This window comes from Mirounga angustirostris, unplaced genomic scaffold (assembly GCF_029215605.1).
Source record: "Mirounga angustirostris isolate CCGP_5_RB_7025 unplaced genomic scaffold, mMirAng1.0.hap1 SCAF_7, whole genome shotgun sequence".
NCBI classification, from domain to species: domain Eukaryota; kingdom Metazoa; phylum Chordata; class Mammalia; order Carnivora; family Phocidae; genus Mirounga; species Mirounga angustirostris.
This window is the reverse complement of record NW_026991715.1, coordinates 129,322,421-129,346,811: the sequence shown is the minus strand read 5'-3', so window position 1 is coordinate 129,346,811 and position 24,391 is coordinate 129,322,421. Positions and strand designations below refer to the sequence as shown.

Sequence of the window (24,391 nt, the reverse complement as noted above, 5' to 3'; positions counted from 1 at the left end):
GAACAGCTGGTCGGTATCCTCTTTATAATAACCCTTCAAATGGGAGACGACTGTTAAGTTTGCCTTTAGGCAGTTTTTACTCTAGACTAAACAATTGCAAATCCTTTAACCTTCCCTCAAAGGTTCTATTTTCTGTCTCTTTAATCATTTTGGTTCTCCTTTGGAACCTTTCCAGTGTCTCCCCAACTCCCTTAAAATAAGGGGCCTCCCACTGGACATACCACCCTAATAAGAGTCTGTCTGCTGCCAAATTCTTTATTATGGGGGAGGAAGAAGTGGGGAGAGGCACTTCCCTTTCATGTCAACCTCCTGCCAATGTGAACTCGCCCCAGTGTTGTGTTGCCTATTTCTTATCAGTACAGTACGCAGACTCATATTGAATACATGGTCTGCTGTGATCCTCACATCTTTGTTTTTCTCAAATCTAGATATTAAGCCCCATTTGTGCCTGTCATTTTGATCATCCCCCTCAGGACACTACTTCGTAATCAGCCTTCGTGCTGAACTCTAAACTCTCTTTAATGAACCATTTCCTTCATGTGTTTGAATTCTCTTAATATATCAGCAGTTTCTGCTCAAATTAATATTACTTATAGACTCTGGTTGTACACATAGCAATTGTAAGTATTATTTAAACCAGACCTAGGGTAAAATTAGAGACCACTTTTTAAGCACCCCTTTGTTTACTGAACCATTGATCTGTTTTCCAGTCAGCAGTGAAACAAGCTGGGCAAAAGACCAAGCACACCGTATCTTTCTAGCCTGCTGATAGAATGTCATCTGCATTCCAAAGCTTTCCTGAAATTAAGCTATTATACAGATGTGCTCAAATTTTAATTCCTGGCATATACACACCCTAAACTGAGCTTAGACAACAAAGTTGGTGGGGGAAGGGGGAATATTTATTTGTATTAAATTTAAAATCCTGGATTTACTTTAAACAACATTGGTTTGCACATCATAAATTATATAACCAGATTGATAGAGTAGAGAGAGTTAGAAGTAAAATATTAAGAAACTGTCAGTGGGGAAAGCAATCAGAAGGGAAGAAAGGATGACTTCTGAAATTTTTAGAAAATCATTCAATTTGAACCTAATTCTCATAAAACTTATCAGATACTGAGATGCCTCATAAAAGTATGCTAATGAATCTACCAGGACTACCACCCCAAAGCATAGGAGAGGGAATAGGGAGGGGGGTGAGGAGCCAACATTCACTGAAGCCTTATAATATTTGTAAGCCAGACACTCTAAGAGTTCTGATGTACTTGGCTTTTCCTAAAATCATAAGCCTAACTGGTTTTGACCCAGGAATTGCCGTATTTTGAGGCATGGCTTGCAAAGCTTGTTCTCATCAGACCCCGTAACTCCACGTATCATTGCTGGTTGCAATACCCACACCTCCTGGAGATACACTTTATCCTGGGGTTTTGTTTCCTTCTAGTACTTTCAAAGGAGGACCACCACCACGTGGCATTCCTGCCTGTCTCTGGGTTTGCCGTTGTGTAACCTGAATGAAGCAACTGAGGGTGAATTCAGGAGCCGTGATTACGATGATTAGTTACCAGTGCGCTCTGTGGGCTGCTTCTGAGAGAAGACAGATTTCCAGCCTGGCCTTGACATGGGTTGGCCCCTCCCGGACTCTAATTACACTGTCCAGTAACAGTAATGGTAACTGAGAGCTGAAGCCTTCTTTTGCCTCTTCGTTTATAATGAATTACTTCGAATTCCACCAGATCTATCCCTTGCAAAGCTAATTTACTTTAAGGGTTTGCTGGATGCCCAAAAGGAGAACCATGGCTTAGAGACATAGGTTTGGGGCAAGATTCTGGTATGAACCCAAGGAGTAGGATGAGTGTGTGTCCATCTCAAGTCCCAGGAGGCAGGGCTTCGTTTTGTGCCTAGATTGGTGCCGTTCAACCACAGGTGGTCTCCATACCTCTAGCGCCCTCTGGGAGCTCCGACCTGATCCCTTTCGAAGCCAGGTGAAAATGTGTTGTGAGCTGAACTTCCTTAATGGTTTGAGGTTTGGCACAGCGATGCTTTTTCTTTTCAACAAGTGTTAAAAGTGGAAAGGTGGAATAAAATAAAATTGGAAGTTTAAAAAAAAAATCTCTTCGTGCAATGAAATGTGGGGTGACTCCCCCTCTCTCTGAGAGCCCTCCCTCCGCTTTTAGAAAAGCAAACACTCTTTTCCTGTCTTATTTGTATTCCCATTAATTTAAGACAGGAAGCCCTCGGTGGGTGTGATGTAAACAATTCAGCCTCGTGGGTCGGGCTTCCTCATCAGTTTGCAGCTGGAGAGATGGCTGAGCGGCCCAAGCCCATTCCTGCCTCTCCGGGGGATGACTTGTTGACTGAGCCCCGCAGATGACGGGAGGGGCGCGGGAGCGGGAGAAGGTGTAAAGGAAATGCTTAAGTCGTGCAGTCACCGGGCGATTGTAATTCGGCGGTGGTAAATTTGGTCCAAGCAGCCGAAAGACTCTGACTGGAGGTTTCTGAAAAGTTTCTTGACTTCCTGCCCGGTGTGATGGTTGTGAGTCTGGTTTGGGGCTCCCCCACCCACCCCCTGGAAGAACCCACGCTGCTGCTGGTTATGAAACGCAGCGGTTATGAAATGAACTGGAGCCGGGGAGGCGGAGCTTCTCGCCGCGGCTCGGGGGAGAACTTTTGACCGGGCGAGGGTGTCTGGGAAGGGCGTTTTCGGCCCCAAACCTGCTCCCGGCTACGGCGGGAGGCGCCCCCCCTCCCCGCCGCCCGAGCGCGCGAGGTCAACAAAGGTGTCTGCCCGGCAACTGCCAAGGCCCTGCAACCCTCCCGCGGGCGCTCCCCTCTCCCCGCCGGCGAGTGACCGGGGAAGGCGTTCTGGAATGCCGTGCAGTTCTGACAAGTGAGCCGGGCAGTGGCGGGCCGAGCGGGGACCCCGTTACGGTCTTTTCATAACGTCCCGGCCCGGGCTGCGGGCGGGAGGAGGGGCCCGCCCACCGACATGGAGCGGGCCGCCGGGCCCCGGCTCCGGAGGCGCGGCGCGGAGGCGCGCCGGGGGGCGGCGTCCCGGGCGGGGAGCCCGAGCTGAGCGCCCCCCACCTCCCGCGCCCCGCCCGCGGCGGCAGGTGACCGGGCAGCGGCGCGCGGGCGCGCGGGGTCCCGGCGCCAGAGATTAGCGCCGCCAGGGGCGCGCGACCCGCACGCCGGCCGCCGGCGGAGGCATCGCAGCGGGCGTCCCGTCGAGGTGACTTCAGACCTGGAGGTAGGAACAAGCCTGGCAAACGCAAGCCTCAGGCTTGCCCTCCGCATCGGGTTGGGGTGCAGGTGGAGGCTGAATCCACAAATGTGGAAATTTAGCCACAGCCTCGGAAAAACGCCGCAGCCAACTAGCTCATCTCGCGGATCACCAGGGTGTCTTGTTTTTGACTTGGGGGATTGGCGTGTTTAGAGACGGTCTGTGTTCCCGAGGAGGAGTAACCGACTTGGAACTGGTTTGTCAGTTCCTGACGGAAGGAGGCGCCTGGAGTGTGTGACAGGCGGGGAGGGGGGCACAAGGGCCAGGCTGGAGGGGCTCCAGAGCCACGGTTCTTTCAGACACCTCGGACAAGGGGTGCTGTTGAAGCCCACGAAGTGTGTGCGTGGGGGGGCGGGGTGCGCCAGCAACCCGGGCATCTGTTACACCGCCCTTGTCCCATGCTTCTTTCTGGCTAGCAGGGAAAGGAATCTGGGCTAGAGCAAAGATGCGTCTGGGACCAGCGGGAACTTTTTTTTTTTTTTTTTTTTGAGCCCTCAGGAGGTCACGATCTCTTTTGGGGACAGATCTTTGCCCCAAACTACTAAACAGCCTGCTTGGACAACTCCCCCACCACTGATGCGCAGAACATTTTTATTTAGTGTCCACAAATCTAAGAATTTAAAGATGAAAGATGTTTGGGAAGAGAATGACCTTATCTATCATGTTGTTACTCCCTAGTAGATAGTTTATAAATACTAGGGGTGAAATTAAGTCAATCTTGTGTCATGAGATGCCTGTAAGGAGGAGATAACTTACAGCTATCATCCTGGGAACCATTTCTGGGAGAAAAGCTATGAATGTAAATAGTAAACACTTTTCATAAAAATAGGTCAAGCTGAGTTTGATATCATAAGGGGCATGACATAAACCATAAATGATGATATCACAAAAGGCATGACATAAACATCTTCAAATACACCTGAAATATAGTTCTTTCAAACTTTGCACACCTAGACTGTTTTGCCCTTGCAGATGAATTGAAAAATAAGGTACGGGGGATCTTTCTACCTCCAATGTTAATCTGACCGCTATACGCTCAATGACCTACAGATTCACTGTGGCCCTTTTTTTAGCTGAGATAGTTAACAAAGTTAACAGGATCTACCCACAGTTCCTTGTTTTCAGATCTCTAGTCAAATCCATTGTCCCTAGGATGCAGCCATAGGACTCACAGGTAGGGTGGGCTTTGGGAAAGGAGGCCTGTGTCAGGTTTTAAAAGAAAAAAAGGAGTTCTCAGAGTCGGCCACACACACAAGAAACAGAAATAGGACGTACCAGGGAAAGTGGGGAAACCCAGGTGGACTCAGGATTTCAGGCTTGCTTGTGCTCTTCCAGCCTTGAGCTCTGTGAGCCTGCACGGCTGGGCATAACTGTCTGAGGGAGGGCCTACCCTAATCTAGCAGGAAAGAGCAGCAAAGTTTCCAGAAACCACCTTTCTGCTCGCCTTCTCGCTTCCATAAATTGCCCGACACTGCACTTGGCATGTACAGCTCCCTCTAATCCTCTGTTCCTACTAATCTCTGTAAATCCAGGCAGGTCACACTTAGGAATTGCTTCCTTGAAGGGAAAGGGTGACCCCATTCTGGCCCGTTTCCTGGGACATAAGTTCTCATCTGCTCTGCCTAGAGCTTGGCCCTGCCTTCTTCATCAACTCTTGTTTCCCAATGGTTTCACCAAGTACTTTTGCTGCCTTCTAGTCCTGGGTTCTCATTCTGGAATCTGATTTAGACCTGAGTTTCCCTTTTTTCTTTATCAAAACAATACATGTATATAATTTTCAAAGTCAAACATTTCTATAAGGCTTATAACTAGAAACAACAGTCACTTGCCCCACCTTCCACCAAACTCAACTTCTGTGCCCCAAAGACAACAGCTTTCAACATTTTGGATGTATCCTTAAATACTGCAGCTACATACTGCTCCACTTGGTCCTCTCCCTCACCAGCCCTCTGGCCTCCTTTCCGCTCTGGATTTGCTGCTTTTGAGGCCTGCCACACACCCATCATCCTGAAATCCCCTTTCTTCATCTTGCTGGGTACTGATATTTGCCTCTGTCCCAAATGGCATCCCCTGTGTTCTAGACTCACATCTTCCTCTTTGTTTCTGTTCTCTTTCTGGTAAAACACAACTTCTAGAAGTTTCTGAGAAGTACGTGGATAATCAATGTTTTAAGACCTTCCGAGTTTGCATGTTTGATGGGGTATGAAGGTTGGAAATGCTTTTCCCTCAGAATTTGGAACACATTGTTCTTTAGGTTCAGTATTGCCATTGAGATGTCTGTCCTCTCTGAAAGTAATTATTTCCGTCTCTGAAAGTTTTTAGGATTTTCTCCTTGTTCTTTGTAATGTCCTTTCTCTCTGTAATGAAATTTCATTTTCATATATCATGCTGTGAGGTTTTTTTTTTTTCATACATTTTACTTGGCTTTCAATACACCTTCTCAATCTGGAAACTCATGTCCTTTGGTTCTGAACAGTTTTCTGGAATTAAAAAAAAAAATCACTTCTCTCCTCTTTTGGAACATCTATTTACTTGGAAGGGGATCTTCATGGATTGAATTTTTAATTATTTTTTCTCTCCTTAAAAAAAAAAATTGCTACTTCCTGGGAAATTTCCTCCTTTTATCCTCCAACCCATACACTGAGTTTTTATGTCTGCCATCAAATTTCTAATTTCCAAGAGCTTTTTAAAAATCTCTGAAATATTCTTTTTATAACCTCCTGTTCTGGTTTCACAGATGAAAATCTTTCCAACTCTCTACAGATCTCAATGACAGCTTCTTTGAAGTGTTCCTCTATTCCCCGCACAGTTCTTTCCCCTCAGATTTCCTCTTAGTTTTTGTTTTTAAATCTCATGCTTGTTAAAAAAACAAAAACAAAACAAAACAAAAAAAAACTTTCCTCTAATGTCTAATGATCCCGGACTGATCACTTAACTGGAAGGTCTGCCTGCGTGGATGGGGCTTATACCCAGGAATAAATAGTTCCTTCTTTCCAAGAAAGACACCTAGAACAGTGTTCCGGAATCTAGAACAATGCCTGGCACACAGTAAGCTTCCCATTCCTATTTGCCAAGCAATCGAATGATGTAGGATCTTGCGAGGGCCCAGGTAGTAGCGAGCATTAGAAGCTCCCCAGGTGATTCGGGTGTGCGGCTAGCCCTGAGCACCTGTCCTATAACGGAATTATCGTGCTAAGCAGTTTTATCGGAGGACCCCCACCTTCGGCAGAAGGTCATTCCTCACAGAGGAAACTGACCAGGTGAGAGAAATCCCCATCTCTGTCACCAAGGGGACTTGGTTGGCTGTGGCATTCTCTGAGCCAGATTCGTGTAGACCAGAAGTCTAACATTTGGTATGGAGACTTTCTCTTGTTTCCCTGTTTTTAAAGTGGCGCCCCTTCCTTCAGCTACCTTTGATGTCCAAGTCCAGAGTTGCTCTGATTTCTCAGAGCAAACCGGTCGTGGAATGTAGGCAGTCCCACGGGAGCTAGGACTAAGGAGATAATGGGTGTCTGACAGCTTCAGGCACAGGCTCTTAGCCAGCCCTCCTGTCTTTGGCACCCCTGTCTGGTGGCCCCAATTCCAGAGACTCTCTGTCTCTGGACTCTGTCTCTCAGACTCTGCTTTCTCTAATCTGCTAAGTCAGTTACCACTGGACAGACCACTTCCCAGCTTCCAAAAATTTGTTGCAATCATTGCTTCTTCAGTTCTCTTTAAGAGTTTGGCAAATGCCTCCCCCCATGCTTAAAAAAAAAATTCCTTTACTCTCATTTCAATCCATGTTTACTGGGGAGTGAGTCTCTCTGCCTCATGCCCCAGCTTTGCCCTGGAACCCTCCTCTCAGATCTTTCTGTATTTACCCCCCCTCTACCACAGGTGCCCACTTGGAATAGAAATGCAAATAGGCCACATTATATGGTCATTTCAGCGATAATCCTTAAAAATGTCCAAGTTCTGGGGCACCTGGGTGGCTCAGTCGGTTAAGCAGCTGCCTTCAGCTCAGGTCATAATCTCAGGGTCCTGGGATTCAGCTCCACATTGGGCTCCCTGCTCAGCAGAGAGCCTGCTTCTCCCTCTCCCTCTGCTGCTCCCCCTGCTTGTGTTCTCTCTCTCTGTGTCAAATAAATAAATAAAAATATTTTTAAAAAATAAATAAAAATGCCCAAGTCCTGAATAGAGTGGTTATTGGGCATTTCTACTAGATATGTTAGTATCTTCTCCATCAGGTTAGTAACCATGCTTCTTTGTATGTGTGGAGTATCCAGCAGAAGGCATTTTTGAACGTGTTTGATGTAGCTTACCAGAATTCTGTGAGAATAACTGTATAGCATGTTAACTTTTTTGAAGTATATTCATGTTCATTTCCTTTTTTGGTCCTCACCGGAAGCCCATTGGGTGGTTTAGTGGCCATGTGGACTCGGGAGCATCCATTTTCTGAGATGATTAGCACATTCCGGTTGTGGTACCTCCGTTCCACACCCCAGAGGCAAATGGAGAAAAGAGTATGTGATCCAAGTCTGGGCAATGAGGTGTGAAGAAATGTCTCTCATGGAGTGTCTAGGGTAGGTTTGCTCATTATTGAGAAAAAGACATGAGCAAATGACCCCTTTGCTTCCTTGGTATGTTGCTGTGTAGAACTGCTGTAGGCATCTTGTCTCCAGCCTTAGGATGAAGTCAACACCCAGGAGAGAGCAGATCCCAGAGTGTCCTCAAGAAGCACCAGGCTCTCTCTTGCAGTTCCTGTCATGTGAGATGATTAATTTCCTCCTTGTTCAAGCCATTTTGTTGGTTTTGTTTTTGTTTTGTTTAATGTGGGGCTTGAACTCATGACCCTGGGGTCAAGACCTGAGCTGAGATCGAGTCAGACACTTAACTGACTGAGCCACCCAGGCGGCTCTAAGGCCATTTTGAATCAGGGTTTAGTATCATTTGCTGCCAGACTGAGAGAGATGGACATTTCTTTATGCATGGTCTCATTCCTAAGAACATTAAGTCAGATGGTGGGCTTACCTTCCTGAAGATCTAAGCTGCCTGATTCCTTATTCTGGCTCCAAGTAGGATTCCTCTCTACTCTATTTCCCAGGCAGATGAAATTAATGTTACTCTCTCTTCCAACTTCAAAAGAAGGAATAACTGTGGAGACATTTGGTGGGGGGAAAGAGGAGTCCTTGCTTGGGAGATTGTTAGCTGATCCCAGTGAGAGAACATCCTGGGACTGTCACAGAAGTGAAGACTGTTCTTGAAACAACAAGGTGATGAAGAAACCCCATGCATCCCACCCTGTGAAAAGCCAAGCACTAGTTTCCATTCACTCCTGTGGCTATGGAGACTGGCAAGTCTTGCCTGAACACTTGGTATTGTTGCCTCTGTCTTCCGTCCTTTGTCTTTTGGGCATCCCGGACTTTGGGAAGCTTTGAAGATGAAATAAACTCTGGAAGCGCTCGGTGGTGTCAGTAAGACTGAATGCAGGAAAAAGTAGACACTCCGTACCTGTTTGCCCCAATCTGGCCCCAGTGACAAAGGCACACTCTCTTTATTTTTACAAATAGGAAGCCTTCCTAATCTCTTCATTCCCGGTACAATGTTAGCCTAAAGAGAAGCCCTTAATTGCACTTAGCGTTATACCATCATTTTCCTGTTTGTATCATTTACTAAACCTAGACTGTAAGCCTGGGAATGTCCTATTGTAATATAGCTAAGATTTATTGAGCACTTACTACTTGCCTGGCACTATCATAAGCTTTACATGTATGAGCGAATCTGATCCTCACAATGCTCTTATGAAGAAGGTGCCATGAGCATCCCATTTACAAGAGAGATCATTGAGGCACACCGTATTTAGGGAAATTACTCAAGGTTGTCCAGCTTTTCAGTGGTGGAGCGGAGATTCAAATGTTGGCAGTCTGGTTCTATGTGCTATGTAACGTATATGCTTTATGCAATATATAATTCATCATTATAGCCCAAACACCCTTATGCCATCTGTCGTGTACCATAGGGGTTCAAATGTCACTGTGAATGAATAAACACGAGGCTTTTTCATGTCATTACAGACTCATTAATTTTAATGGCAGCATATTTCCCCAAGGACCCATAATTTGTGTAACCATTTCCCCAGGATTAGACATTATAGTAGTATGGGCTGGGATATCTGAGACTGGGACCGTCCTGAGAAATCTCAGATCTGTGATCATTAATTGGGAGGTGACCAGGACACCTTTTTTAACCTCCTCTCCCTCCCTCATGCATCGCTCTCCCCACCTTCTGCCACCCTTGAGAGCGATCCTAATCCTCATCCCATTCCAGATTCCCATTGCCATCAATTGAACTCTGCATAAGAGTAGATGGGGTTATAGAGGCTTTAAACACTTTGGAACCTTTTCTGAAGGTCCCTGTTAGAGGGTAAGCATTAGTTGGCAGGGGATTGCTATAAGAAATGTGGATCCCTGAAATGTTGCCTACCGAGTGCCATTTTCCAGGTGGTTTCTCATACCTGTCATTTTGCACTTTTGAATCCAGAGATAGTATATCTGACTCTCATTTGTTAAGACTTTTGGCTGAACTCTGGGATTCTTGTTTTAATTGCCGGCTGATAGAAAATATAAGTGGGGGGGAAATATAAATGGAAAAATGTGTTGGTTGGAGTTTGTTTTATCTTTGAAAATTGGGGGGCTGGTAGGGATAGAAGATTAAGGAAAACTTATGAGACAATTTTGTATGGTTAATGGGCTATCTTCTTTACAGTTTCACTTGTTAGGCCCTATGTAAACAAATACACCACCTATCAAACAATATGAGCACTATGTAGAGGTTATTTGCAGTTAAGGAAGTTTGTTTTATAAATTAAATTATATTATGTTTTATAAATTAAATTATACCTGAGATATGTTAGAAGAACTTGATGTTTAAATTTAGATTAATCCTGGGGCGCCTGGGTGGCTCAGTCGGTTAAGCATCTGCCTTTGGCTTAGGTCCTGATCTCCAGGTCCTGTGATAATCCAGCCCCACGGCAGTCTCCCTGCTCAGCGGGGAGTCTGCTTCTCCTTCTGCCTCTGTTCCTCCCCTCTGCTCATGCATGCTCACGCACACTCTCTCTCAAATTAATTAAAAAATCATTTAAATTTAGATTAATCCTATGGTGAAAACCTTTTGTACAGCAGATACTTTTTTTTGAAAAGTGAAAAATATACTTTCTCTAAATATATCTCAAGTGCGTATGCATGTGTGTAATTTCTAAGAGTGTGTATGTACACATGGGCGTTGTCTTTCCTCCCCTGATCCCCTAATTCATTCTCTGCCTTCCTCTGCACCAAGAGGCTTAGTGCTATGAACGCACAACATCTGGACTCCCTTGTCTTATTCCTAGTTGGCTTCAGCCAATGGAAGGCACAGGCAGGGGACTCAGAAGGCAGAAGAGAGTGTTGAGGTATTTATCCCCTTCATCACAGTCCCCTCGGCCTTGCAAAGATTCTGACTATGGCTCATCTGTTCTGAGCTCTTGATGGGCAGCTCACTTTCAAGGCTCCAGTTTGCACTGCTTCCTCTTGATGCCCTTCAGGCCTAAAGGTGGTAATGGTTTCCCAGCTAGCGAGTGGCTAGCCCCTGGATACTTCGTCCTGCCCACATCTCTCTAAGTAGCCCCTCCATAAAGTTCTTTCTGTTTTGTTTTTTTTTTAAAGATTTTATTTATTTATTTGACAGAGACAGCAAGAACAGGAACACAAGCAGGGGGAGTGGGAGAGGGAGAAGCAGGCTTCCCGCTGAGCAGGGAGCCCGATGTGGGACTCGATCCCAGGACTCTGGGATCATGACCTGAGCCGAAGGCAGCCGCTTAACAACTGAGCCACCCAGGCGCCCTAAAGCTCTTTCTCATTAAACCCTTTTGAGTATGCCTTCTGCTTCCTGCTGGTATCCTCATGATACAGGGCATGTTCATCTCTTTCTCATATAAAATCTTACCATGTCTGGCTCTAAAGTGCCTGTTACATTTACATTAGTATGTCTCACTGTGAACTGTAGCTTGTCCTGTCCAAGAGCTATCCTTTTATCCTTGTGTCTTTATCTTTTCTATTAGATCACTAGTCCTGGGGAGTGAGGCCGGGGTCTGAATTATTCTGCTTCTCCCTACAATGTCTAGTACAGAGGTCACAATAGGCAACTTGAAGTAAAATAACATATAAGAGTACATGTATGTATATGGTGTACACGTGGACGTAATATATCTGTGACTGCTTTTTTTTTAAATAACCTTTATTTGTATCCTTATCAGCATTGGTTCATTCATTTATGAATGAATAAGCAATTACCAAGTGCCAATTATAGGCAACACATTATGCTAGGTATTCACATGGTCTCCTCAGAATTCATAAAGAGTCATAAAGGGGTTTCATGAAGAACTGAAGTAGAATTTTCAAGCAGGAAGGAATCTGAGAGCATATCAAATCTGGTTTTATCATTTTCTGGTGACGCTCAGGCTGGGTGGGTCCGTGCTTTGTTCTGGAGCACGGGTAGTAGGGGTATAGATGACCAGAACTTGGTGCCCTGACTCTCTCCACGTGGGGTTCTTTCCCCAGCTCCCTCCTGTTACGTTGCCTGCTCATCAATTAGGTGCTTTCTGGCGAAAGGAACTTCCATAAGGTATCCTTTAGAAAGCCTCTCTGCTGCCCCTTATTTCTTCCCTCTGTGTTGCAAATGCAAACCAGATAGTCATGCTCTGAGCTCATAAAAGCGCCTAATAGGAGGCAGACAGTGGATTCTAACCCAGGCTTCAACGTCAGCCCCACGTGTAGACAGCTGGGGGAATATTTGGACCAACCCACAGCCACTCTAGGACATCTCCCTTCACCAGCTATAAACTCTGGAGCAACATTTCATGTGGGGGTATGAGGTGTTTGGGTTGGGTTGAGAGTGAGTTATACATTCTGCAGTTCCCTGAGCCACAGTCTCGGGCCTCATCTAGAGAAGATGTGATCTCCAAGTCAGGCCTGGCCTGCTCACAGAGCTGGTCCCTGGAGGGCCTTTGGTGATTGGCACTTTTCCTGTGATGATGGCCCTTTATGAGTCTACTTAGCACAAGGACCAGAGAAAGTCAAAAACCTTTGGCTCCATTATATTCACCTTAAAGTTCATTTAAGATGGACGAGAAAAAGCCTTTCCTTAACAGAAACAAAGCAGATTGGCCTAGGTCTGCATGTGATGAAAAGATGTTGTTACATTCTTTCACATATGCAGGTCCGCTGGGGGTGCTGACAAATTGTTAGTCCTCACTGGTAAGACTTGAGTTCAAGATTAGGCAAAGAGAAGGTATTATAGTGTCTTTACTGAATCCTGCTCTTAGGCTTTGTGCTGGCGGCTTTAATTAAAGGATCTCACACCCAGACAAGCTAAGTGTTATATGCCCATTTTGCAGATCTGGCCCCTAAGGCTCAGTAGGGCCGTGCCATACTCAGAATTACGTAGCTAGTGTAAAGTGATAGATCACATTCTCGGTTCTGACTCCCCATCTAAACCTTGTCCGTGAAGTAGTACCGTTCCAAACCCAGCTGAACCGCATGCGTGCTGAGGGATGCTGGGGAGAGTTAGCTTCTCTGCGTTGGTTTTCTCAACTATAAAGTGGGAATGAGGTGAGCACCCCCTCCCGTTAGTGCTGTTGGCTGAGGCACTGCGCGCGGTGTTCCTCCCTGTGCCGGCCACATAAGCCTTTAATGAAACTGAGCTCCTGGCCCCTGAATCTGGGTTTGCTGGCTTCTCTTTTCTGACATTAACAGCTGTCAGCTGTTAACTTCCCTGAGTCGTTTCCTTCGCCATAAAATGAGGCTTGGGATAAAGGTCAGTTTCTTCATGGCGAAAAACCTGAGAAGAACAAGGCAAACCCCCGTCTTTCGTGTTACAACTGTCAAGGTTCCAAAAGTGTGTGGTCCGTGTGTTACTTCAGGATGTAACCCACTCCTGTCTACTGTGAGGATGTAGGCTTGGTCAGCTGCCCTGGACATAGATGGTTTAGTCCAGCCAAGTTCCAGCCACACTTCCTCAGTTTCTACCACTCAGGTTTTCCTCTCTTTCATGACTCACGGTCCCTGTTGAAAAGAAAAACTCCATTTATTGTTTTCATTTACGTTACACACAATACTCTCTGAATACTACTTCACTTCTGGTCACCAAATGTTTGGGGGGGGTAGATTTTCTCCACACCAAACAATGCTAGGACACCAGCTAGCTGTCCTCCAATTCAGCCTAATTTGGACATTGTCTACCTGGAGAGACAGACCCCACAGGTTAAGGGCTCAAGTCCCACAGGACTGTCCCCCTCTCCTTCCCACAACGCATGCTCCAACTGAAAGTCCCAATTGTCATTTGTGCTTCTGACCAACTGACTATAAATAGGTTCCCATGACCCCTCCTGTTAGTTCTTAGTGTTAATTAATTGGGTTTGATGAATTTGCTAGAGCAGCTTACAAAACTCAGGGAAACCGTTTACTTAACCAGATTACTGGTTTATTATAAAAGGATGCAACCTAGGAACAGTCCTATGGAAGATACATGGAGAAGGTCATAGGGAAGGAAGCTCAGAAGCTGTCCAAACCCAATCCTTTTGGGTTTTTATGGAGGCTTTCTTACACAGACATGCTTGATTAAATCATTGGCCTTTGGTGATTGAAAAGCTCCAGCCCCTCACCCCTCCCTGGAGGTAGAGAAGTGGGACTGAAAGTTCCAACCATCTAATCCAAATCTGGGTCCCCTGGCAACCAGCCCCCATCCTTAAGGACTTTCCAGAAGTCACCACATTATCATAAACTGAGATGTGATTGAAAGGGGCTTTTTATGAGTAACAAAAGACACCAATTTCACGTTTATTGCTCTGGAGTTATTTCAGGAACTAAATACTATGAGGAAAGATGCCCGTATGGCTATTATATAGGGAATTACAAGGGTTCTAGAAGCTCTGTGCCAGGATGAGTGAACAAAGACCAAATGTTATTTCTTATAATTAATGACAATATCACAGTGTTGCCACATATTCATCATCATTATCATCTTCTTTTCTCCTCCCCCCGCCCAGCTGAAATTTAAGGGCTGCAATTAATACCTTTACAGCTTAGAGTGTTGTCCATTGTTCTTTTCCACTTCACCAAAATAGGTAATAGGCAGGGGCCCAGTAAAGCTCCTAAGGTATTTAGGCCCTTCCCTAGAATGTTCTGGAAAGTTCTCCCCATCTCTGGCTTTCTTTGTCATTGGTCAGGATTTTTAGCAGTGCTAGAGTGGAGCTCAGAGTCTTGCTGCTGGAGCATCTGAGGGTGGGCGGGGGGGTCTCACCTCCTTCAGAAGATAGTGATGGGATCTGGGAAGACTCATGACCACACAGCTGCCCAGGAGTCTTCCCATTGCAGATAGTGTCCTGCCACACTTATAATCACCACACCACAACTACATATACCGTTTTTAAAAGAAGAAAGACAAGACAGGCAGTAGCCCTCCCAGCCCAGCCTGTGTGGCAACCACCATCTGTCCTGTGGGGGAGGCACCTGATTCTGGATCCTCTCAACTCGGCATTGTGGATTCCCCTGGGATCCCCCAATTCTGCCCTGAGGAAGTCCACTTATGATTCTGTCCCATGTTGCCATGGCTGCCTGCTGAGGAGAAAAGGTAGATGTGAGGAGATGTGGGAAATGAAGTGACACGATTTACATCATATGCCCAAATGGAAGGCATGGTTCTCTCACCTCTCAAAGAGTTATGAACAGAGATGAGGGAGTTGCCTTAAATTGAAGTCTACAAATTTTCTCATGCTGTGGCAGAGTCTCACAATTATTTTATTTTGAATATCAAAGTATTATTTAGGGAACACACATTAGCCTGAAATGACCTTTGTCAATGCTGGTTTTAGATGCTTATAGAGGTCAACTGAGGAAATTGTATTTAAAAAAAAAAAAAGTTTAAAAAAGTCTAATAATATTTCTGGGCATCTGACCTCACAATAACAAGTGTTGGATTTCTTTGTGAACAAGACTTTTAAAGATCATTTAAAAATGCAACAAGAACCTGATCCAAATAACTGAAGTGAAGAGGAGAGTGAAAAACTCAGAACGTAGCCATGCTCACAGGAACAGGTGTAAAAACGCCAGTGCCACTGCAGACTTTGAAAAAATGTTTTTCTAAGGTGTGAGGACACCAGAAATATTTCTAAATTAGCACTAACCTGTATGATTACATAATATCTGCATGTATATTTATGCACATACAGTTATGTATATTTCAGTATTAATATCTTAAATAGCTTAAGATAAATATTTTAAGTGTTCCGTTTTTAAAATCTGAGATGAAATGTTTACATCTAATGATACCGATATTTTCACTTATATCATTTACATTTATCTAACCAAATCTCTCCCCCCGCCCCAATATTTTAACTGTCTTCTGATTGGGACGAAGAAGTAGAAGTAGATAGATAGTAAAGTAGAAGATCACTTATGTTTGAGTCACCTTTATCCAGCTGAGATGTCTTTTGTTCTCTAACTCTATAGGAAATGTATTTCGAGAAGTATTTTTATAATATATATTGTTTTGTCACCTTGATGTTCTGGAAAGTTCTGGAAAATGTATATCGAGAAGTATTTTTATAATATATATTGTTTTGTCACCTTGAATCATTGCTTCAATAATTCTGTTCTTGTTTTTACTTAAACTCTCTTGGTTTGCAAATGCCAAAACAAAATAAAACACAGTGAACAGAAATGCAGAAGATTAAAATGGCTCAAATGTTAATATTGTCTCTCAAATCAGTAAGGGATTTTAACTGGGAAAGGAGTACTAGCTTATATTTAGGGGTCCTTCTATCTAGACATGTGGCATTTGGAGGTGCATTGAGTAGATGGAGAGGAGTGCGGGCTGTTGTAGAAAGCTAAAGCTCGTGACACTGTTGACCGTGTGTGCAGAGCTGAGAGCCCGTCTGTAGAGAAGTAGTCTACAGAGCGCAATCAATCTTGGGCAGCCTGTCAGTTGGTGGTTTTGGTGAAACAAACAAGGAGAATTTCCCTCAGGAAAAATCACAGGCACAGGAAGAACAGACCTCACTCGTCTGGCCCTTTTTTATCCTCTACATGGGAGTATGGATGTGTCTCCTCCCCACAGAGTATCTGGCCAACAAGTAATCACAGGCCAGTAGGGAAATTTCTACTCAGAAAAAAACATATCTCCAACCAGAAGCCACCTTACAGAGAACTTTATCTTCTCATGAGATAGATTTTTCTAGAAAGTAAACACACGATGTGTTTAATTCCCATATGTCAGTGTTAACTGGTGTATCATAGTCCCATCCCTCCCCCAAGGCAGGCTTTTCTCCCCTTTGATATGTTACAGGAGTTGTGGATCATTTCAGTTGCTAAGAAACCATGGTTGCCCCAAAACTTGCAGCGTTGGTATTAGTCAAGTTCTTCAGAGAAACGGAATGGAAAGGAGTGATATATGTGTATGGGGGGGAGGGGAGTGTTATTTTAAGAAGTTGGCTCATGTGGTTGTAGGGACTGGCAAGTCTGAAATCTGTAGGGCAAGCCAACAGGATGGAAATTCAGGCAGGGTTTCCATGGTACAGTCTTGAGAATAATCCCTTCTCCTTTAGGAAACCTCAATTGGATGAGGCCCACCCGCCTTATGGAGAGTAATCTGTTTCATGAAAAGTTCACTCATTCAAATGTTGATCACATCCAAAAAAAAAAAAAAAAAACCCTCACAGCAACATCTAGACTGGTGTTGGACCAAACATCTGGGTACCATAGTTTAGCCACACTGACACATCTATTAACCATCACAGTTGGGACCGGTAACTGCATTTATGTCTGCCCTATTTATATACTGTATTTTGAAGTAAGAATAAGATTATAATCAAGAAAATACTCTGTGGGTTGATAGGGAAGTTTATAAAGAAAATCTAGATTTAACATTTGAGGTTTGAGAATTCTTTCTAAAAAAACTTAAAAGAGAACATGCAAAAATAATCTAGTGAGCATCCATCCATATTTCTGCCACTTAGATTTAACAGCTATTATTAGTATTTTGCCTTAGTTGCTTTTAGGGTTTTGCTTAACAAAACACTAGTCACAACTAAAGTTCCTTTTGCCCCTCCCCATATTTCCTTCCAGTTTAATACATATCCTTCCAGACTAAGTTTTAGGTATTTAAGTACTATAATTTATACATAAACATATGCATCTTAAAGTGTGTTTTAATGGACATAAATAGTATCATATTGCATCTTGCTTTTTATACTCTATTTTTTTGAGATCTGGCCAGGGAAATAGAGCCATTCATTTTAACTGCCTTTTCTGTTTTAAGAAAATTCTCAGGGCACTTCGGTTAAGTGGCTGATCCTTGATTTTGGCTCAGGTCATGATCTCATGGGTCATGAGATTGAGCTGCTCATCTGCACCCGGCTCTGCCATCAGTGGGGAGTCGGCTTGAAGATTTTCTTCCTCTGCCCCTCCCCCCACTCGTGCTCATATTCTCTCAAATAAATAAATAAATAAGAAAAATCTCTCCCTCTCCTATGTTTCTCATCCAGTAATTTTTCATATTTAGGTGGGTAGTTTTTTGGCTTTCATGTGGGAAGTATATGATTTGATCATAAAGTCTAAAGAGAAAAACAAATTTAAGATGGATTAAAAATACATTTCAAATGGGTTACAAGTCTAGCACAGTGATTAATATACCCCATCTCACATATATCCTACAGTCCCCAAAAATACGGCATATAGGTAGATAAGTTTCAGTGTTCTTTATTCCATTCTGGTACTTTGTCTATTCCTACATCAGTATCACATTGTCTTAATTACTCTGGTACTTTTTAAGTCTGTCCATCCTCTTTGTACTTTTTCAAAATTGTCATAGTTATTCTCAGCTCTATACTCTCCCATATAAATATTTTTCCAAGTTTCCTAAAAATTCTTGTTGAGATCTTATTAGAATTTTACTGAAATTATTGATTAATTGGGAAACACTTCTTTAAAATGTGTCTTTCTCCATAAACAAAGGTTTATCACTCCATTAATCCAAATCATCCTCTATATCCTTCAGTAAAGTTGTATAATTTCTTACTAATGTTGCTTTTATATTTATATCTCTCTGCTTTATAGTTTGTCTTACTACGGAAGCCAATTTTTTTTCTTCCTATATTACATTCTCTATTTGGTTACTGCTGGTTTAGGAATGCTATTGATCTTTGGATTTGGATTTTTGTTCTTAACAATCTTCCAGCATGTCCTATTAATTCTAATTGTTAAGAGATTGGCCTTGATAATTAAGTATAAACTGACTATAAGTCTTCCCTACCATTCTGAATTATAAATTTTATAATTACATTGTCTGCTACTGAGCATGATGAGTGCCAAGGACCTTGACTCTGGATTTGGGCTAGGTGTCAGGGGACATAAATGTGAAAAGAGATAGTGGGCCACCAGTTCCGGGTGGTGACCAGGTACAGCCTCAAATTCGATTTTTACAAAATTTTAATGTAGTTGGAGCTTTTCAGCCTGCTGAGTTCTGACGCCAGACTGCCCGCTTTCTTGTATTATCACATCCGAATGGTGTTGGAAGCTATCTGTGCCTCAGATTTCTTTAAAATGGAAGTAATAGTAGTATCTATCTACTCATGGTGGATGGCGAAGTGCCAATGAGTTATTGCATATACCTGGCCTAGGTTAAGCTTTTAATAAGTGTTAACTATTATTATTAGATATCCTTACTGAATTTTTTATCTTCAGGTATTCTGAAATCTTTCAGATGTGTAGCATAGGACTGGTATTAGTTTAGACTTAGTGCTTTATCAGAATGTTGACCTTTTCTCTTTCATAACTTGCTTTAAAATGCTTTGCTGCTGTGTTCACTGTAATCCTAGCACTTCCAGTAAGATCATGCCTCGTGTCATAATGCAGGTCTCTGGGCTCCTCCTCTATTCCCTGGAAATGCTCTCTGGCCCACGCCTCCTACAGTGGCCTTTTTTATTGGTCCCACATGACTAGCTCCATTCCTTCTCAGTGTCTCCATCACCCACCCTGGCTTCCTAGACTTTTGCTCTAAAGCACTGTTCTTCTCTTCACCTGACCCTCAGAAGAACACAGGCAGTCTGGAAACCCTGGATGGTATTGCTTGCTGTAAGGCTCCTGGGCCTCTAGTGGTCGAATGGCCTCAGCTTATTTTGGAATTTGGTAGAAAGTAGCGAACTCGGTGTTTAAATATCTCTTTTGTACACCCTGCTGTTGGCTGCCTGCCACCGTAGACGTGTGGCCCTGTGGAGTGATGGAGGTGGATACTAGTTGGACTGTGATGTTAACATGGTCATACACTGGGGGTGGCTACCCACTTACAGTCTAAGTCCTGTCAGAGCTGGAGTGCTCGGGTGGGTGTTAAGAGTTGAAATTGCTGCTCAAGCACGACCCACCATGTTGTTTTGCACTCTGTTTTTGTAGAGAACAAAGGCTGGGGTTGAGAGCAACTCTAGGCATTCTGAGAACTTTCCTCTGAGTCTCTTCTTAGCAGAAGATGAAGAGCATCCAGTGTTAAGAATAGTCAAATCAGTTTTAGCAAGAGGCCAACCTGGTTGATGTTTCATGCCTGCATTTTGGTTTTCTCCTTCTCTTCCAGCCTCTGCAACATTGACAGATTCAGAAATCTGTGAGGGCTGGGGATTTTATTTCTTCTCAAAGCAGATTTTAAATGTTTTTCTGCTCAGCACTTCTCTTTATCCTCAGTATCTTTGTTAAATATAGAAAATCTTGGGTTTTTTTCTGAGATGAAAAGAAGGGTTCCTTCAGTGACCAAGCTGATGTGGGTGTGATTCAGTCCCTAGCCCGCTAAAGGTGGGCTTCTGAGACTACTCACACTCTTTCCAGCAACATCTGACTTTAAAAGACTAGAGTAAGGTGGGCATTTTTATTTATGATTTGTACTAAAATCCATGAAGGTTTGTCCTGCTCTGGCCAATTTGAAGACACGCTTGTTCCATTATGATTTCCATCTTTTAGGATGCATCAAAACTCTGCAACACTCTACAGTGGCCCATGTCTTGGCATTCCACTCTACGATGCATTTCATCACTGCTTCAGTAACCACTTCTGTGAATGGGTAGGAGGCAAACATTTTCAAAATTCTATGAACAGAATGTTGGTTCTTTTTTGCTTTTCCAGAATGGCTTTAGCCAGTATTCTCATTGGCAGAGATCAGAAGTTGATCTGTAGAAACCCTATTTTGATTGGCTATAGGGCATTTATAACCCCGTAGCTAAATACCAATGTATGAAATGGTTATTGTTCTCTTGAGGGGTGGGCCTGGACCAGAATACACCCTTTGTGATTGCCTGGGAAGCAGATGGGTGTAAATGTCCCTACAGCCAAGTCAAGTCAACAGGAACTCCTATAACCTCAGACACAAAGATAGAAAGGTAGCTCTCTGGCTATGGTTTGGTGTTTTTTGTTTTTGTTTTTGTTTTCTTCTGGCTGTGGCCTGGGATTGAGATTTCTAATCAGCTGGTTGGCATTTAACTGAAGGCTCTCCGTCAATCTTCCCCTCTGTGGTCTCTCTAGGAGTTCTAATACCTACATCTAATATTTGCCATCACGATTGGATTTGACTTGCTTTGTAAATTAGGGTTATTTTCTCAATAATGTATTTTTAATAATGCTGGCTCATCTCATCCCATTTTCTCATATTCAGTAGTGTTTAGTCTACCCTCTCCCCTCATTCTGGGATGCGAAAACCCATCCTAAAGGTTGACAGCTCTGCAGACCTGATAACTGGTAAAACAAACAACAATGATTCTGTGTGTGTGGTATTGATAAGCAACTTACATTTGTTGACACTGAACCGGAAAACTTAAGAGGTTCAGGCCCTATTACTGTGTCCACTTTACAGATGAGGAACCTGAGACTTGGGGTATACAATTGCTTAACCTCCTCAAGTTCCCACAGTCAGTAATTAGCACTCCAGCAGGTGAGAGAAAGACCTCAGAGTGGAAGAGCGGACTCCATCAGCACGAGGTTTGGGAAAGGGGCCTTCAAGGGCTAAATGTCCTGAAAAACAGGCATACCAACCAGAAGCCCAAAGAATTCGATAAATAGGGAGGAGGAGGAGCATGGTCATATGTTCTCAGTAGTACTGCTCTCAATGATTCCACCTGGGTTTTCGTGACCCCAATAGTCCTTCTTACATCTCACTTTGTAGGCCACCTGCTAATGGATGGCTGTTCTAGCAGAGGTTACATTGATAAATGTGGTTGAAATTTCTTACAAGAGCAAATTGGATCACTTTCTGTTTGTTGTTAGCTATAGTGAATGGCTTTGGAGGTAAATATCTACTGAGACCTATAATTTGACAGGCCTGGTTCTGGGTCTTAGAGATCCAGGAGAGAAGGACAGACAGGTTTCCTTGCTCTCATTTAGCTTATATTCCAGTGGGGAGAAGCAGGAAGTTGACATGGGAGTACACAACTAGAAAGCAATGATAAATGTGTTTTTAAGTTGAGTTTCTGAGTGAAATTATCTCTATTTTATTAGCATCTTATCTTGTTTTTCTTTGCTGGGAGAAAAGTACATGACTCAGATGCCAAATAGCTGAGTTTTGTTGTCAGATCAAATTGGATGAATCTAGACTCTATACTTTAAAGACTGCACTGGGTTCATAGGACCAGAATGGACACCTTAGTTTGGTCTTATTTCTGTTAGGAGGCCTGGAGCTCCTCCCTCTAGCAGCCCTTATCCTGCATTTCTTCATTTGTTATGTCAGGGGGTTGGACTGAATCTGTGATTTCCATCTCTGCTCTTGGAAGCTCTGAGGAGTCTCTCAAAATCAGGGTCGGGGAGTTGGCGGGACCTTAAGAAGCTGGTTCATCCTCAGCCAGAGCAGTTTTGCTATTGCTTATCCGTTACTGGGGGTTCCCCAATTTCTGGGTTGGAGAAAGGAATCTATTGCTGAAAAGAATCATTTGGAAGCCACTGTATTGTGCATTGGAAACCACCCTGTTTGTGGGAAAACTCCATGAGCAAAGTTTTAAAAAGACTGAGAGAGATGTGTAAAACATATAGAGTAGATGATGGATTGTCAGAATATGTAAAAACCTATAAATTAGGGGAAGAAAGCAAATGAACCAAAAGAACATGGGCAGAGAAATGGCAAATCACAGAAGAGAAAATGGAGATGACCAATAAACATAAGACAAAATGCTTAATCTCTCAGGTAATCATGGAAATGCAATTTAAAGCAGTGGGATGTTTTTTCTAATTCTGCCCACCATCCAGTCTGGATCATGTCAGGCTTAAGGTGAGGCTTAGGCAAAAAGTAAGAGGACGATAGAATCAGGTGTGGGTAAGTTAGGGAAATGAGCGTTCCCATTCCACCAGTGGGAGTAAGCCTGCACAGGTATCAAAATTGCATATATGCTTTGATCCAGTGATTTCACATCTAGAGTTGTATTCTAGCAAAATACTTGCATCTGGACATATATTCACTCCAGAACTCCTTGAAAGGCGGGGATGTGGGGGAATGAAGATTAAACATTAGTGTAAGAATGAATAAATAAAATACAGTAAGTCCACATTGTACAGTACTATGTAGCAGTTTCAGAGAATGAAATATGGGTCTCTTTGTGTAGTTAGAACAAGCTCTAAAACATCATTAAATGGAGAGAAAAGCACAGTGTAGAAGGGTAAGTACAATATGTAGCCAATTCAGTGAAGCAATACATTTTTTCCCTATCTGCATATAACAGAATGTAAGTGCTGCATCCAAAAGGTCTAGATGAAAAACAGAAAACAGTGGTTATTTGGGGGAAGGAGAGTGGAATTAAGGAGGAAATTAAGGCTTAGCTATAGAGTTTGGGAGAAATATAGAAAGAAGGTATCCATACAGACCTTAAGCGAGTAACACGTTTGTTCAAAGCCTGCGCTGTACTAGAGGAACCACCGGTGGAGGCTCAGAGCTTTGGTTTGGTTTGGTTTGCCCTGCCCTTGCCCGTTGTTGATGTGCCTCCAGTGGGCCTCTTCCTTCCCTGCCACTCCTTCTTCCTCCCAGCTTGCTGAGCCTGTTGCCCCGACGCCCTTCCTCTCTCCTCCCGCGTTGAGGGTCTGCCAGCTGAAGAAATTCCTCCCTTTGCCCTTTCACCCTTCTAAGAACTGTGGACTGGCAGAGGACCAGCAAACTCCCTGCAGGAAACTGCTTCTGTGAAGGATGCTGTGAAGCATGGGCCCTCAGCCATGTCCCGGGACCTTTGCCACGTCCCTGGCCCTCCCACCCAGGGTGGAATTCAATTCTTGCATTTAAGACCAAGTGACTCCACACGCCAAGCCCAGAAGTATGAATGCTTCAAGTAGGATCTGTCAAAGTCTTAGAATGTCTACTGGGTGCAAGACTTTGTGCCAGGCTGTAGGCTTATGAGTTCTTGGATGGGCATATCCTTTCTGTGCCTGGTTGCTAAAATTTTATGATATGAGCTGGACTCATTCTTACTTTGGATTGCTGTCTATCGACTACTCTGATATGTTCTGGAAATCCCACAAGCCTGTTGGAGAGTGGATGCTTTAAGTGTGGACTTAGTAGTTTCCAAATACTCCAAAACACAGTTACATCCACGCACACAATATATGGGCAGTGCAGAGGCAGTGACAGAGTAAGAATTGTATTAAGAAAATGACTCTTGCCTCAGAAATGCTTGGAGTGAATTCCATGCCCTGGAGACTCTCAGGGGAGGGACTTGGGGTGTTGGTGGAAGGGATCACATTATGAATCTGTGAGCAGTTTTCACTCATCCACACACTGTATTTTGTTTCATTTTGCTTTTTGAGATTGAGAAGCAGACCTGAGGTTGGAGGAGGTTATCGAGACAGCAGCTTTTCTGATAGGAACTGGGTTTTTTGGTTGTTGGTGGTGGTGCTGGTGGTGGTTGGTTTTGTTTTTTGGCTTTTGGGGGTTTATTATTTTTTATTTAAATTTTGTTAGTTAACATGCAGTGCAATATGGGTTTCTGGAGTAGAATTCAGTGATTCATCACTTACATACAACACCCACTGCTCCTCACAAGTGCCCTCTCTAATACCCTTCACCCATCTAGCTCATCCCCAACCCACCTCC

The 24,391-nt window shown here is 43.7% G+C and overlaps 1 protein-coding gene and 1 long non-coding RNA gene across 8 annotated transcripts in view; one reads left to right on the top strand and one right to left on the bottom strand.

The window, feature by feature from the left end:
- PDZD2 (PDZ domain containing 2) overlaps positions 1-24,391 on the top strand; it is a 218,794-nt gene that overhangs the window by 37,221 nt on the left and 157,182 nt on the right. The window contains exon 1 of one of the 6 annotated variants that reach the window (XM_045862945.3): positions 2,281-2,890. The exons of 4 other annotated variants lie outside the window; for them this stretch is intronic. In XM_045862945.3, the coding sequence (XP_045718901.2) occupies positions 2,871-2,890 (20 nt within the window). In that variant the 5' untranslated portion in view covers positions 2,281-2,870. Of the gene's footprint in view, positions 1-2,280; positions 3,251-24,391 lie in introns of those variants that run through there. One more of the 6 variants, XM_045862962.3, reaches the window with a different exon arrangement.
- Positions 10,917-23,299, bottom strand: LOC135365452 (uncharacterized). Of its 2 annotated transcripts, none has more exons than XR_010413348.1 (3): positions 23,176-23,299; positions 14,806-14,913; positions 10,917-13,359 (listed from the first exon to the last, which is right to left on the bottom strand). It is a non-coding gene; the product is annotated as an uncharacterized LOC135365452 (long non-coding RNA). The 2 variants fall into 2 exon arrangements; XR_010413349.1 differs by having other exon boundaries at positions 14,806-14,910; positions 23,176-23,291.